Below are 16,428 nucleotides of genomic sequence, written 5' to 3'. Positions count from 1 at the left end.
AAGAACATCTTAAAATAAGCGGTGTTACTGTGTTACTGTGTGTGTGTGTGTGCGCGCGTGCGTTGCAGCTCTTTTTATGAACATCTAACTCAGTGAATTCAGGATTCATTTCAACCAAACCAGAGTTTGTGATTGTTGGAAACACTGGTGCATATTAAAGGTAAAATGTTGCTGATATAAAATTGTGCACTAATAGTATTTATAATTTACAACTCAAACTATAAACCTTCTCTGTACTTTGACAAACGTTGGTTTCTCAGGCAGATGTTTCTCACAGATTGAAGAGTGAAGACAAACAGAGTCCTGGTTCCCGTCGCAAATAATTTAGGCTAAAGCTACCGTTAGCTTAGCTTGTTTATAGACATTTTACTGTGGAAATTAGAGCTTTAAATCAAAGTGCTTCCTCTTTTTAACATAATGAACTATAAAGCTCGTTAATAACAATCGACTGTGAACCTGCTGTAACTGAAGAGATTAGGTTAGTGATGTTAGTGAACGCACCCTCAGACAGTCCAAACATCAGCGTACCTGCCGAACACCCAACCTGCCCACTAATTAGACTCCTCCATCATTAATTAACTTCTGCTATTAAGTTTCCTGGCTGTGCTCTCTGTAGCAGCGGTTACCCAGCAGATAACGGTCTCCGGAGGCCTTCAGGGGGAACGGTTCCCTCAGAGGACCACACAGTCAGCTGGTAATCTGATTGGCTGTGAGCACTTGTTACATCCACATTGGAATATCCCATGATGCACAGCGAGCAGCGCTTTATTGGTACGTTATCTAACCGCAGTGATAACGAAGCTAAGTGCTTCCTTTAGGATATGATGTGTTTTTTATGAGCAGAGTTAATTGTTCGGGGATAATGGGTTTCATTTTGTTTGGTATGATCTCATCGTCACTTTTTGTCTTTTAGGTTGAAACATCGAAGCAATAAAAGCTTCTTATTTTTCAGGAGTTTGCAGATTTCAGTGTGAAGACAAACTTTCTTTACAGGTTGAGTTTTATTCTGTTTCTGTCTCTGAATGACGTTACGATGGTACGATAGTCTGTGAGGTTGAATCTGGAGTCTGGTGTATGCTTTGGTCTGAGACGCAGCCAGTAAAAGTACTCAGTTACTATTCAGTCTGTGAGTAACTGAGTAAACTGTAGTTAAAGTATAAAACTGTTATATCTGATATCATTGATTATTCTGACTCATTCATTATTGGAACAGCAGGATTTTACAGCTGGAACTCATTTTCACCCATTTTGTATCAGACTGCAGCTAATGTTTATTTCTATTGTAGATTAACCCACTGATTATTGATCCATTAATCTGCTGATTATTGATCTATTAATCCACTGATTGACTGCTTTGTAAAATGAGAAAGGATGAGTGAACAACGGAGGAAGACTGATGGATCTCCACCAATCAGCCGATCAATCAACAGCACACTGAGCTCCATCACGCACACACATTGTTCACATGAGCCTCCTCCGCTCTGATCTGCTCTTAACACGATTTAACCTGTCTGCGTTTCCATGGAGACAACTAGGCTTTAATTAGAAACACACATTCAATTAGAGCTGGAGTGCATCCAACACACACACACACACACACACACACACACACACACATATTTATTTTTACAAAGAGGATTTCTGAAACAGATTGTTTGTGTGTGTGTGTGTGTGTGTGTGTGTGTGTGTACCTCTCGCTGCAGTGTGTGTGTGTGTGTGTGTGTGTGTACCTCCAGCTGCAGTGTTTGTGTGTGTGTGTGTGTGTGTGTGTGTGTGTGTGTGTGTGTACCTCTCGCTGCAGTGTGTGTGTGTGTGTACCTCTCGCTGCAGTGTGTGTGTACCTCTCGCTGCAGTGTGTGTGTGTGTGTGTACCTCCAGCTGCAGTGTTTTTGTGTGTGTGTGTGTGTGTGTGTACCTCTCGCTGCAGTGTGTGTGTGTGTACTTCCAGCTGCAGTGTATGTGTATGTGTGTGTGTGTGTGTGTACCTCCAGCTGCAGTGTGTGTTCTTTGTGCAGCTGTTTGATCTCCTCCTGATGTTCCAGAGTCTTCTTCTCTATGTTCTCCTGCAGAGACAATAACAACTGTGAGTATCTCACATACACAGTATTATATTATTATTATTACTATTATATCATTAATAGAAGTATGAACGATGTATAACGGCTACTCTACTCCCATCAGCCACTGACACACAAACAGAAACTTTAACTGACCTCCGCCTCCTTCAGTCGTCTCTCGAACCATCCTTTGGTTCCCTCCATGGACAGAACCTGAGCCTGCAGCTCCTCCACCCGCTGCAGGACACCCTCCAGCTCTTTGGTCCGAGCCTGAAGACACACACACACACACACACACACACACTTATAGTAATCAATATCAACTGATTATCAATATATTGACAGTGCAGGATCTGATGACATTAGAAACAGACTTTTATTTTTAAACTGTTAAGTTCATTTTCCAGACTTTCTCCCTCCTTCCCTCCCTCCTCTTCCTCCCTCCCTCCCTCCCTCCCTCCCCTTCCTCCCTCCCTTCCCCCCATTCCTCCCTCCCTCCTCTTCCTCACCTTTTCATCTCTGAGCTGCTGTCGGATCTCCTCCTCTGAGCGATTCTTGTCTTCATGGAGTCCTCGGAGCTCCTTCTCATAGCGGGCCCTCACCCCGAGGACCTGAGGGGGGAGGAGAGACAGGGAGGGGGGAGGAGAGGGAACGAGGAGGGGAGACTTCATTCACATAATCTGATAAATTGTTTTGTATTTGTACAAACTTTATTTACATAAACAAAAACAAAGTGGACAGAGGAATGAAGAACTGTCTGACTGTCTCACTGCCTGACTGACTGACTGTCTCACCTCCTTCTCGTGCTGCAGTTTGAGGTCAGACAGCGCCTCCTTGTGGTCAGACTTCTCCTGGTTCAGCTGTATGGCCATATCATCCAACATGGCCTTCCTCTTCTCTGCTGTCTGCTCAGACACACACACACACACACACACACACACACACACACACACACACACACAAATAACATCAGTGTCTTTATGTTGTATGTAGATGTGTGTATTCTGTGTGTATTGTGTGTGTGTGTGTGTGTGTGTGTGTGTGTGTGTACCTTCTTGGCCTCGTCCAGCTCTCTCAGCAGTTTCTCTTTCTCTTGTCCTTCTTCTGTTAACTGCTCCAACAACTTCCTGTTGGCAAAACTCGACTCCTGCAGACAGAGAGACAAACAGACAGACAGACAGACAGAGAGACAGACAGTAAGATACTGATCCTGTTGTACGAATATGAGATGTTTGACAAACCTGACAGTCTGATCCACTGAAACTGGCAGATTTCTATCACAGTATATCTAAAATGAGTGTTTGTGTCTCTGGAGTCTGGTGGAGAGTGATAGTGACATTAAGGCTGTTTGTGGTTAAACTAAAGGTCTATCTCTGTAGGGATCCTTTCCATAATGCTGTCAGACACTGACAATAACAACCTGAGTCTGTCAGTGGCAGAAAAAACTACTGTTAGTGGAACAAACAACAACTACTGTCAGTGGACATTAGACGGTTCTGGTGAGTTTCATTCTGTTTCTGTCCACTTTAAAGTGTTTGATGATTATCTGCTAAAATTACTGATTTTGTGAAAAGAGTCTGGTGGGCTCTACTGCGACGCCTAGTGACAGAGAATGTCGTATATAACCTCTAAGTAAAAGTTCTAATGCCACACTGTGAAGTATTTCAGTACTGTTATCTAAATGTACTTAAAGAACTTAAAGTAACAGTGTTTTCCTATTCAATGTGCTGCAGTAGATGAAGCTCATACTTTATACACTGTACAGTATTACAGTATTTGTACCTGCAGCTGGGAGTCAAGGTCGTCTCTCTGAGCCAGCAGACTCTCCTGTTCAACTCGTCTCTGCTGCAGCTCGGCCGTCAGCGCCTCCTGCTGCTCGCGCAACAGATTCATCTCCTGCGTCTTCACCGTCTGGATCTACACACGCAATCACACTGTACTGATTATCAGAGCTTTTTAAATGACCACCGGTTTGTTTGATGATGGCTGAAGAGAGTTAGTATGGACTAACACAACAGATACTGTCAGACAGTGGAATGGACTGTAGATTAAAGGTAGAAAACATCAGAAAAAACAATGAAAGAGATTAGTAGAAAGTCTAATGACAGAAGTAATACATGACAGCAGCAGCAGGAGGCAGCAGAGGACAACAGATCTTTAATCTCATGTTCTCTGTACAGTGGATGATGTTCTCTGTACAGTGTATGATGTTCTCTGTACAGTGTATGATGTTCTCTGTACAGTGTATGATGTTCTCTATACAGTGTATGATGTTCTCTGTACAGTGGATGATGTTCTCTGTACAGTGTATGATGTTCTCTGTAGATGATGTTCTCTGTACAGTGTATGATGTTCTCTGTACAGTAGATGATGTTCTCTGTACAGTAGATGATGTTCTCTGTACAGTGTATGATGTTCTCTGTAGATGATGTTCTCTGTACAGTGGATGATGTTCTCTGTACAGTGTATGATGTTCTCTGTACAGTGTATGATGTTCTCTGTACAGTGGATGATGTTCTCTGTACAGTGTATGATGTTCTCTGTACAGTAGATGATGTTCTCTGTACAGTGTATGATGTTCTCTGTAGATGATGTTCTCTGTACAGTGTATGATGTTCTCAGTACAGTGTATGATGTTCTCTGTAGATGATGTTCTCTGTACAGTGTATGATGTTCTCTGTTGATGATGTTCTCTGTACAGTGGATGATGTTCTCTGTACAGTGGATGATGTTCTCAGTACAGTGGATGATGATGAGATGGAGATGAATGACTCAGAGAACGAACACGAGGTTCAGGATTGCTGTTGGTGAGCTGGAGTCGACTGCAGCAGCTGGTTGTAAGCACTAACTATGAACTGTATGAACACTACAAACTCGGAATCACCCTGTGAATCACTCTTTGGAGCTAACTAGTTTCTATTTTACACACAAACTTAGTGAAGGATTTACACAGAGTCCTGATCTCTATGTGGGGTCTAGATGAGGGTTCTCTCATTGTTTGTTCTACAACATATTAATACCAACCATTCAATAACGAGTCCCAACTATAGATGTGGTTAGAGTCAAGTATTAAAGGTTCTGTCGCTACTACTAGCAGCTGAAGTTAGGGTTCTAGCTCAGTTCTACAGTTTTAGTTTAATTACCAAGGTTCCTAGCTTTGTATTAAATCAGAAGTGTTCTATACAATAGTTTCAGACCATCAACATAGGGCTCTAGAGTAGGGTTCTAGGTAGGATAATTACCTGTTCAAGAGCACATAGATTGGTCCTGAGAGCATCGTTGTCCTGTAAGACGGGTTACAGGTCCTTACTGAGTGAGGAGTTCTAGATAATTCTGTTAAAGATCAGGTCTACGGTGAAGTGACAACCTAGCATTAAGGGTAGCTCGTACTGTAGATGTAAAATGGGTTCTAGATAATGTGCATGAAGGTATTCCATCGATCCCTGCATTGGTAGTGTCCAGTGCTGACCACAATGTGGTTTATGGTTCCAGGTCAGTTAGGTTTCAGACCATCAATCTGAGGGGAGCACACGGATTACCTGTTCTAGAGCAGCTATGTTAGTCTTCAGAGGTGACACAGTGTTATGGTTCTATATAACGTTCTCCAGGTACAGCAGCTGTTATATGGCAGCTATGTTAGTCCATTGAACACTGCTTTGTGGTTGACCTTCTAGATGACGTTTTCTCGGTTCATTACCTGTTCTAGAGCAGCTAGGTTAGTCCTCAGAGCATCGTTCTCCTGCAGGATGTTGTCCACCTGCTCCTGACTGACTGCACTCTGATTGGCTACCTGCAGTACCGATGCACCACAGGCAGGGGGCAGCAGAGGGAACAGGGAACAGAACCGAAAAGAACAGAGAGAGAGACCAGCACAGAGCCGAAAAGAGTAAAAAGTAAGGAAGAAAAACAAAGGCAACAAAATCAGAAATAAACACAAGGAACGAAGGATAGAAACAGAATAAGAGGACAAAGAAACAGCCAGTCAGAAACAGAGAGCAGGAAGAACAAACACCAGACTGCCAGAGTGAAACTTTACTTTACTCTTTACAGTGAATCTGGATCAACTGTTCACTTTGGCAGAGAAACACGTTCACAGAAAAATGAGAGAACAGGAAGCAGTTTCTAAAGTCTGCAGTTAGTTAAATTCCCCCCAGAAAGCCTTGTTTTATGTCCCCATCTGCCCCCGAACGCCTCTTCAGCCTCGCTTTGGAGTCCACAGACTAAAATTTCCCAATACTGATCAGTATGGAACCAATATTGTAGCTTCACTAAATGAACCTGCAGGAGGACAGATGTGAAAGGTGTACAGGAATTTTAAACACTGTCTATTTACATGTGAATTTAACTATGCAGGTTTTCTTTGCCCTAAGTAAAGACTGCCAGGCTCTTTCTGTGTGAACATCAGCTACTCTCATTTCTCTTCATCAGCATTCTCACTTCCTGTTTCCAGATTGTGTTACCTGGTTCTTCAGAGTGTGCACAGCCAGTTCATGTTCCTTCTCCCTGCTCTGCAGCTGCTCTCTCAGCTCCGCCGTCACCTAAACCCAATCACAAACACAGCCCAGTCACTCTCTGTACTGGTCCTGATGGATCACAGTTCATAATCAGCAGCCCGGTCACTCTCTGTACTGGTCCTGATGGATCACAGTTCAGCATCAGCAGCCCGGTCACTCTCTGTACTGGTCCTGATGGATCACAGTTCAGCATCAGCAGCGGGGGGAAGAAGAGGTACTGTAGGTCTAAGGTCTCACCTGATTGGCTGCCGTGAGGTCTGACTGCAGTTTCTGGATGCGGGTGTTCAAAGCCTTCACCTCCTCCTCTTTCCTTTGGTTGATCTCATCGATCTTCGTCCTGCAACAAACAAACAACACATCGAGTAGAGGTAGCAGCAGTTGTATTAGTACCTGAAGTAACTAGTTTTAGCAATAGTTGGAGTATAATTGTAGTTCTGACCTGCGTCATTGTAGAAGCATTATTAGCATTATTAGCAGCAGTGTTAGTAACAGTAGCAGTATGTACCTGCTGTCGTTGTACAGAGCCTCTTTCTCTCCCTGCAGACGCTGAAAACTGAAGAACACAAACTTTATAATCAGTGTTGTGATGGACAGTGTGACACAAACATCCAGAGAGGGAGTAACTGTAACGAGTGCGCCCCCTGGAGGACAACAACTGCAACTACACCACACACAGACATTTCTGTCAGTGAACTCACCTCTCCTGTTTCTTCTTTAGCTTGTCAGACAGCTGGAGGACAGACAGACAGACAGAATTAAAAGTTATAATATTCCTTAAAACTCACAGTTTATGGCAGAATAAAGTAAAGAATAAACAACAACAAGGAGCCCGAACATTTACCTTGGTGATGTCTTCCTGCAGTTTGGTGATTTCAGCCTGTTTGGACGCCTGCAGGCAGACAGGAGACACTTTTACAGTCAATAACACTAATCAATGTGGCTGCAACAAATATCAGATTTACACTCTTCCAAAAGTTATTAAAGCAACTGTATGTAAATGTTCTACCTTATAATAACAATAATATATAACATATATATAATATGTTCCTCTGTACGTCTGTTCTCACACTGTAGAACAACTGGATCATATTTTATGGATGATGGACAGTAAAGTAACTGCTGCTGTTAGCTTAGCACAAGCGGCAACCTAAACATGTTTACAGCCTCTTTGTCTCTAAAGAAGATTTAATTCATAATTTTAACTCACCCCTTTAAATGACATTAAGGTTTAAAGTTATGAAGAGCTATGTTTTGTAGAGCGGCGCCGGCATTGTGTCAGAACCGGAATGTAAGCGGGTTGAGCAGCTCAGAGGAAGCTAAGAGGGAACAGCAGGGAGTGAATGTGGGACTGGATTTTAGCGGTGGTCTAACGAGAGCTTGGTGAAATAAAAGGCTGCAGAGTGAAAGGTGGGAGCCAGCTAGCTTCTGGTCTGGTGCCACTGTATTTACACGCAGTATTTTATTTTGAAAATGTGCCGTTGTGTGCGAGTGCGTCTTACCAAGCAGCATTCTGGGATGCTTCTGATACAATACTCACACATTTTAACACATCTCTGGCTTTTCATTCAGATATTTTTGAGTGTGTGTGACAATGTGTGTGTGTGTGTGTGTGTGTGTGGACTGTGTGTGTGTGACTGTGTGTGTGTGTGAGACTGTGTGTGAGTGTATGTGTGTGTGTGAGAGACTGTGTGTGTGACTGTGTGTGTGTGTGTGAGAGACTATGTGTGTGTGTGTGTGTGTGTGTGTGTGTGTGTGTGTGTGACTGTGTGTGTATGTGAGACTGTGTGTGTGTGTGTGTGTGTGTGTGAGAGACTGTGTGTGTGTGTGTGTGTGTGTGTGTGTGTGTGTGTGTGTGTGAGAGACTGTGTGTGTGTGTGTGTGTGTGTGTGTGTGTGCGCGTCGGTACCTCCAGGTTATGGATCTGCTCCCTCAGCAGCCTCTTCTCCTCCTGCTCGGTGTTCAGTGCCATCTCCAGCTCTGGTCCAAAGCAGTGAGTTATTGGACAGAGAGCAGCCGACCAGCCTATCGCTGATTGCTTAGCTACAATCTTCTCTACGCTCTTCTCTGACAGGCCTAAAGGGGGCGCCGCACACAGCAGGGGCAGTCTGTTAGGCCCAGACACACACTACACCAGCTCCTCACTCTACATCATGGAGGGAGTTGGACCAGGTCTCTGTCTGGGATTTTCTGTCTGAGCTGCAGCTGAGGCGTTCACTGACAGCGTGTTCATCTGAACTCTGTTAAACTGAAAGTGTTCGTACACTCACTTCATCTGGAAGTCAACGTAATGAATCTGACCTGTAAATACTGATCACATCTGACTGTAAGATAACCTCTCATACACACTGTAAAACCAGATACATTCATCTGACTATTAACATTTAAATAATAATTGAATCAATTCAAATTAGTACCGAGAGTCTTTTATTCACATTTTTTAATTCCTGAATTATGTATAAAAATAAGTAGCACATAGCTCGATGCTACCACATAATGGGAATTACCATTAAGGCGCTAACAGAAATTAGTTTTCAACCACAAAGGGTTTAAAGATACGGCCACCACTAGGTGGAGACACTGTGTGCGGGAGAGGACAGCAGATATACTGAATATATGTATTTTATATTTTATACATTAATCTTTCATAGGGTAACACTAAATGAACAAATCATTTGCTTCCTGCAGAAATTAGGCTCTTTATGACTTTTCCATGTTTCAGAATCAATAATACAGAAATAATCGTTAATAATCAGAAAGATTGTAGAACTACAGTATTAAACCAGTTTTCTCTCTGATCACAGAACGAGGTTTGGATCTCAGTAGATTTACTCCTAGAGACCTGAATATGAAGATATTTACACTGTTTATCAATAACAGGGACAAAACACATTCCCATCCCATAATAAACACATATTCCTGCTCTCATTGAGACTGCAGTAATATCACAGGGACGCTCACGTTTATAATATGTGAAATAATGTGAATTTGTTTTGCAGCTTTGCCAGAAAATCCCAGATTCCAGAGCCGAAACTGGTATTATATATTATATTATGTATTATATTATATTAGTTTAAAGTTGAAGCTTGTAGTGTGTGTCTGCCCTGAGCCAGCTAGCTGCTCTACGCTTCCATAAAGCCGGGCTGCAACGTCACCGTTAACTCTCAAATACACACAGGTGAATGACAGACAGTATCTGAGAATTTAGGGTAACAAGCACCATGAAGGGCCACACTGTCGTCACAGATAATAAATCACATCATCAATACATTATAGTTTGAGATGAGATTTATTTACATCAGAGATGCACGATATGGATTTTCTTCCAGATACGACTACTAATAATTTCACATTTTTTGTTGATAACATGCAGATTTTACACACTGATGAGCATAAAGGCTGATCTGTAGTAATATATATAGAACAGCTCTGACTTCATGAGTTCATTAAACACTTAAAGTCTGTCAATAGTTCAAATAAATTATTAATAGAGGCTGAGGTTGGCCCAACAACAACCAGAAAATGTGTCTTTATGAAACTGAAAATAATCTTATCATTGACACAATGGTTAGAGTTCAGTGTGCTCCTTTACAGCGACTCACTACAGTGCGTATGACGACAATCATCAGCTTACTGAGACCTTATCAGAGCATGAGAGCGCCAGGACTTCACATGGTTTTTAAAAAGGTGGAGCAACTCCTTATCTCGCACTCCAGTTTCACTCCAGTTTCACTCCAGTTTCACTCCAGCGTTCATACGTCTAACCCCGGTACCCCTGTGTGAGTCCCATTGCTCACATGCTCTGAACCTTATCGATGAGAACTCAGTTTCTCTCCATGTGAAATTCAAACTTTGGTCTGTGAGTCGACTATTTAACCCGTTCTCATTAAAAGCTTCACAGTTAATTAATTTAACTGTTTACTTTAATATAAGAGTTAACAAGTAAAATAAATTCTAAATATATATATATCAGACCAGAGAGTTATTAAAACTGCAGTAGGTAACTTTTATGAAAATATTTTTTAATCATATTTCCTGAAGGTTTCACTACATCCTGACAGTAGAACATGATGCACATAACTTCCTGTGGATCCTCCTGGTGCTCCTGATGGAGAATCTACCGGGCCGATCAGTACCGACACTGAGAATGAGACAATCAACTCAACTTAGAGCCTCCAACACAAAGCGTCTTTCCCGGCTCTGATTGGTTGTTTTCGTTCGGGCCCGGTGGAGGAAATATAACATAAAGTTATTTTTATAAAAGTGACCTACTGCTGCAGCTTTAAAGGTCACATGGGAGGACGTGAGTTTAACAGATTTAAAGGGAAACGCTGTCTAATGAATACGAAACTCTAACTCACCATGTAGCTGTTTCCCTGTGTGTTCCTGCTGAGCCTCCGTCTGCAAACACACAATGAATACACACGTTTACAGAAATGATCAAATGTTAGATTATTATGCATCAATCCTGTAATTAAATTACAGCTCATAAATTATCAGTTGCAATAATAATTCAATTCAATTCAATTCAATTTTATTTGTATAGCGCCAATTCATAACAGAAGTTATCTCAGGACACTTTTCAAATAGAGCAGGTCTAGACCGAACTCTTTAACATTAATTACAGAGACCCAACAGTACCACCATGAGCAAGCACTTGGTTTAATAGCTATTACTAATTTATAAGAACAATGAATATTAAATCAGTACATTCCTTTATTACACTAAAAACTACAGGTTGTAAACTTCTTTACAAAAGACAATAATGTGAAATTATTGGAGATATTATCAGTATCAGCCATTAGAAACATGTTTATTAGTTAATTTATTTGACAGCTATAAACTAATTTACATCGGTAGTCCCTGATGGATAATTATCAGTTATCAGCTAATTAAAATCAATATTGTGCGACTATAAATATTCCTCTAAGGAACGCTGTCTGTCAATCACCTGCTCCGGTCTGTCATTGGCTCCTTCTGCTGCTGGCTCCTCCCTTCTTCCCTTGACATCAGAGACTCCGTTGGCACCGGCTGACCCGCCGTCGATCTCCGTGGTAGCGCTCTGGTTGCCCTGGGCGACCACCTGTCTCTGGATCTCTCTGTCGTAGCACTCCTGGAGGGCTGCGGATCACATTCACAGGTCAACAAATACATAAAAATATAAGGAATTATTAAATCTACAATTTACATTTATTTATTCATAATAAATACAATCATGTAAACAGACACATATGTGTTTAATTGTGGACAGATGTTTGTACACCACATCTTAATATCTCAATATTTGTATTTAATAAATTACCTACAAATACAGAACAAGATCACAACATATACAACAATATGTTTCCACCTGTAGAAAGAACACGACATGTGTTTATATTTGTTTTTCTCTGCGACTCTGTCCTGTGGAGTTCCGCAAGGTTCTGTACTGGGTCCCGTTTTATTTGTCTATTACATGTTTCTCCTTCAGTTTTAGACTTAAAGACATGGCCACAACCAATGAATGACATAATATTAGGCTAGAAAATAGTTAAACATTCTTGTTTAAGCTTCCCACAGTGAAAGAAATTATTTATGATTATGACATTAATTTATTTTCTTAAAAACAAACAAAAATGAATAAGAACAGTTCATGTAAACTGTCAGTAGAGACATTTTATAACATACTGTTGTATTTATGAACAACTTGAATGAACTTCTCCGATCAATAAATACATATTTTAACTGCTCATTCACACCTTTCATTTTCTTCTGCAGGGTGGAGTTTTCAGCCTGCAGGCGGAGCAGCTCTCCGTCCACAGGGCTGGAGGTGGGGTTGGTTGGGGGGCTGGTTGCAGCGGCGGCTCCTCCATCCTTCAGGCCCTGGTTCTCCTGTTCCAGCTGCTCGATCTGCGTGCACAGCTGGAACAAACAGCAATTGATCGACATTAATACGGCCGCTCGGACGTCTTCAGTCGGAAGATTTGTTGTCAAAAATAAATAATAAAGTCAGAATTATTCCAACCCATAAGTTTTTCAATCAATTAAAAAAATCAATCAAACTTTATGTGTACAGCAACTTTCATACAATTCAGTGCTGATAAGACAATAATAGAATATAAAACTAGTTAAGGTAGATTTTAAAATACGAAACTCATTTATTTAGATTTAACGGATATAACAATAGTATTTAATAAAAGCAATACTAAAAAATTAATTAAATACATTAAAAAAACAGGCAGAAATAAACAAATTAACAATGAAAATGACAAAGAAAATACTTTACTTTCTAATACCTTAGAGTTCACTGATATAAAGATATATATGTTATAAGTTACCTTAGAGTTCACTGAAATACAGATATATGTTATAAGTTACCTTAGAGTTCACTGATGTAAAGATATATATGTTATAAGTTACCTTGGAGAGTTCAGTCATCAGTGTGCTGTTCTGTAGTCTGAAGTCTTCCTCCTGACTGTGGAGTTTCCCCTGAAGCATCTCGTTCTCACTCAGCAGAGCATCGACCTCCTGCAGCCACAACATGTTTACATGTTTATGTTTACATGTTTACACAGATAAACTTCATTTATTCTCTTTGTACAAAACAAAACTACAATAACATCATAATAATAACATCAAAGAGATATTAAAATACTGTATGTATTGTGTGTGTGTGTGTGTGTATGTGTGTGTGTGTGTGAGAGACAGGTGGTGTGCAGGATGAGCAGTGTAAACCTGTGGTAACCATAGCAACCCTAACCAGGAAAACTCACCTGAGCTTTCTTGCTCTTATTCAAAGCCTGAAAACAGAAAATTATTATTATTGTTATTGTTATAACATTTATGTATTCCAGTGGTTTTATTTATTCTATCATGTTTGCATTTATTTATTTTTTACTGTAAATACAAATAAAGAAATCTAATTAATAACTGATAATCTGAAATCAATAAATATGTTTCTGTTTGGAACAACTAGAACAAATATGAATAATAATTAATAATAATGAAGTATTGATAACCTTCTGTGCTTTGATAAAATCTCTTTCCAGAACCACATTCTTCTGCCGGACAGCGTTCAGTTCTGAAACACAACAACAACAACAACAACAACGTTATTGATCAATAATTAATCATTAACAGCTTATAAACTGCAGGATTACTCTCAATGAAACTTTATTTATGACGTCATAAAATATAACGACAGACGTCCTCATCATCTTCATCAATAAATAACAGATTAGGATTATTATTATTATTACCTGCAGAGTTCTTCCTGAGATCATCAGACAGCTGATAGTTCTGAGTCCTTAACTCCAACAGCTGAGCCTACACACACACACACACACACACACACACACACACACACACACACACACACACACGCATTAATGGAATATTAATGTGATCACAGCTTTAGTCTCCCACAATCAAACAGAGGTGATGGTCATTAAGACACTAGAGGAAGCTCAGCTCAGGATAACACTAACATATATATATCTATATCTATCTATATATATCTATCTATATATATATATCTATAAATATACGATATCTCTATATATCTCTATATCTATATATATACAGATATATATATATAGATATAAATGTCACTGACACTATCTGAACACATGAACAGTCTCAGTATTTGAACCATCAACTCCTCACGTTTCACCAAAACCTGCAATGTAATAGTTATAATATAATAATAATAATAATGATAATAATATTAATAATATTATAATAATAATTATATAACAAATAGTAATAATATAATAATAATAATAATATAATAATAATATAAATAATAATAATAATATAAATAATAATAATAGTGATGATGATGATAATATTAATAATAATAATAATAATAATGATGATAATATAATAATAATATAATAGTAATAATAGTGATGATGATGATGATAATAATAATAATATAATAATAATATATTAATAATGATGATAATAATAATAATATAAATAATAATAATATAATAATATAATAGTGATGATGATGATGATGATATTAATAATAATAATATAATAATAATGATGATAATATAAATAATAATATAAATAATAATAATAATAATAATAATAATAGTGATGATGATGATAATAATAATAATAATAATAATATAATAATAATAATAATAATAATAGTGATGATGATGATAATAATAATAATAATAATATAATAATAATATAAATAATAATAATAATAATATAAATAATAATAATAGTGATGATGATGATAATATTAATAATGATGATGATGATAATATAATAATAATAATATAATAATAATATAAATAATAATAATAATGATGATAATATAATAATAATAATGATGATAATATAATAATAATAATAATAATAATAATAATATAATAATAATAATAGTGATGATGATGATAATAATAATAATAATAATATAATAATAATATAAATAATAATAATAATAATATAAATAATAATAATAGTGATGATGATGATAATATTAATAATGATGATGATGATAATATAATAATAATAATATAATAATAATATAAATAATAATAATAATGATGATAATATAATAATAATAATAATAATAATAATAATATAATAATAATATAAATAATAATAATAATGATGATAATATAATAATAATAATGATGATAATATAATAATAATAATAATAATAATAATAGTGATGATGATGATAATATTAATAATAATATAATAATAATAATAATAATATAATAATAATAATATAAATAATAATAATAGTAGTGATGATGATGATGATATTAATAATAATAATATAATAATATAAATAATAATAGTAGTAGTAGAGGAGCAGTGACCGGTAGTAACCTCTCTTTATAGCTGCTCTGTGTAAACAGGCGGTTAGCAGACAGTTAGCATGCTAACAGGAGTCTGTTTACTGCCTGAATATTAATATTTAATAGATATTCTGTGTTCACGGTGAGAATCGAACAACAGCTGCTGTGTGTCCGCCGGACTCGAACCCGTGACTCTCCCCTGGATGCTAACACGTTAGCTAACAGATAAAAACAAGCGTTAGCATCAGGGAAGCTAGCTCCATTTATCCTCTCTAAGCTAGGCTAGCACACAGCTACAGGCTGCTAATAACAGATGCTGCTATCAGTTTATTATCGATCAGATCAATAAGTGATCACTGATACCACTGCTCCACAGACAGCAGCCTGAGTTAGCCTGAGTTAGCCTGAGTTAGCCGCGGAGCTAACGCTGCTCCCACCCAACGGCTAACCGTTAGCATTAGCTCTGACAGCGGTACCGCACCTGGCAGGTGAGCTGTCCGCTACCTGCGCGAGCCCACCGGCCTCAAACATCACCCACCTGCATCCGGTGGAACTCCTCCTCCGACAGAGCCTGCGACAGGGCCATGGTCACCGGGCTGCCGCTGGCAGGCTGAGCTAGCGGAGGAGACGGAGCGGCTAACGGAGAGGAGGAGCACAGAGAGGAGGAGGAGAGAGGAGGAGAGGGAGGTCTCACTCCGGCTCTGATCTGTTAACAGAGAGGAGGAGAGAGAGAGGAGGGGAGGTCTCACTCCGGCTCTGATCTGTTAACAGAGAGGAGGAGAGGACAGGAGGAGGTCTCACTTCGGCTCTGATCCCGGAGCTGTTAACAGAGAGGAGGGAGGAGAGAGAGGGGAGGTCTCACTCCGGCTCTGATCGGGGGGGGGGGGGGGGGGGTAGCTGTTAACAGAGAGAGAGGAGGGGAGGGGTCTCACTCCGGCTCTGATCCCGGAGCGTTAACAGAGAGGAGGGAGAGAGGAGGAGGAGGAGGGGAGGAGGAGGGAGGAGGAGGGAGGTCTCACTCCGGCTCTGATCTGTTAACAGAGCTCCCAGTTT

The 16,428-nt window shown here is 39.1% G+C and overlaps 1 protein-coding gene across 3 annotated transcripts in view; it reads right to left on the bottom strand.

The window, feature by feature from the left end:
* gripap1 (GRIP1 associated protein 1) overlaps positions 1-16,108 on the bottom strand; it is a 27,212-nt gene extending 11,104 nt beyond the window's left edge. Inside the window, exons 1-21 of one of the 3 annotated variants that reach the window (XM_051426582.1) lie at positions 15,914-16,108; positions 13,807-13,873; positions 13,567-13,628; positions 13,321-13,347; positions 12,968-13,075; positions 12,307-12,469; positions 11,520-11,689; positions 10,930-10,969; positions 8,478-8,644; positions 7,413-7,460; positions 7,270-7,301; positions 7,077-7,124; positions 6,809-6,908; positions 6,518-6,595; positions 5,755-5,847; positions 3,840-3,974; positions 3,109-3,204; positions 2,852-2,962; positions 2,567-2,668; positions 2,214-2,327; positions 1,986-2,063 (exon numbers count right to left, since the gene is read on the bottom strand). In XM_051426582.1, coding sequence (XP_051282542.1) covers positions 1,986-2,063; positions 2,214-2,327; positions 2,567-2,668; positions 2,852-2,962; positions 3,109-3,204; positions 3,840-3,974; positions 5,755-5,847; positions 6,518-6,595; positions 6,809-6,908; positions 7,077-7,124; positions 7,270-7,301; positions 7,413-7,460; positions 8,478-8,644; positions 10,930-10,969; positions 11,520-11,689; positions 12,307-12,469; positions 12,968-13,075; positions 13,321-13,347; positions 13,567-13,628; positions 13,807-13,873; positions 15,914-15,961 — 1,887 coding nt within the window. In that variant the 5' untranslated portion in view covers positions 15,962-16,108. The remainder of the gene's footprint in view (positions 1-1,985; positions 2,064-2,213; positions 2,328-2,566; positions 2,669-2,851; positions 2,963-3,108; positions 3,205-3,839; positions 3,975-5,754; positions 5,848-6,517; positions 6,596-6,808; positions 6,909-7,076; positions 7,125-7,269; positions 7,302-7,412; positions 7,461-8,477; positions 8,645-10,929; positions 10,970-11,519; positions 11,690-12,306; positions 12,470-12,967; positions 13,076-13,320; positions 13,348-13,566; positions 13,629-13,806; positions 13,874-15,913) is intronic. The other 2 variants (XM_051426584.1, XM_051426583.1) reach the window with 2 other exon arrangements.
* Between the last annotated feature and the right edge of the window lie 320 nt (positions 16,109-16,428).

Source organism: Dicentrarchus labrax, unplaced genomic scaffold (genome assembly GCF_905237075.1).
Source record: "Dicentrarchus labrax unplaced genomic scaffold, dlabrax2021, whole genome shotgun sequence".
In the NCBI taxonomy this organism is placed as follows: domain Eukaryota; kingdom Metazoa; phylum Chordata; class Actinopteri; family Moronidae; genus Dicentrarchus; species Dicentrarchus labrax.
The sequence above is the reverse complement of the archived record's forward strand: the minus strand, read 5'-3'. Positions and strand labels throughout refer to the sequence as shown.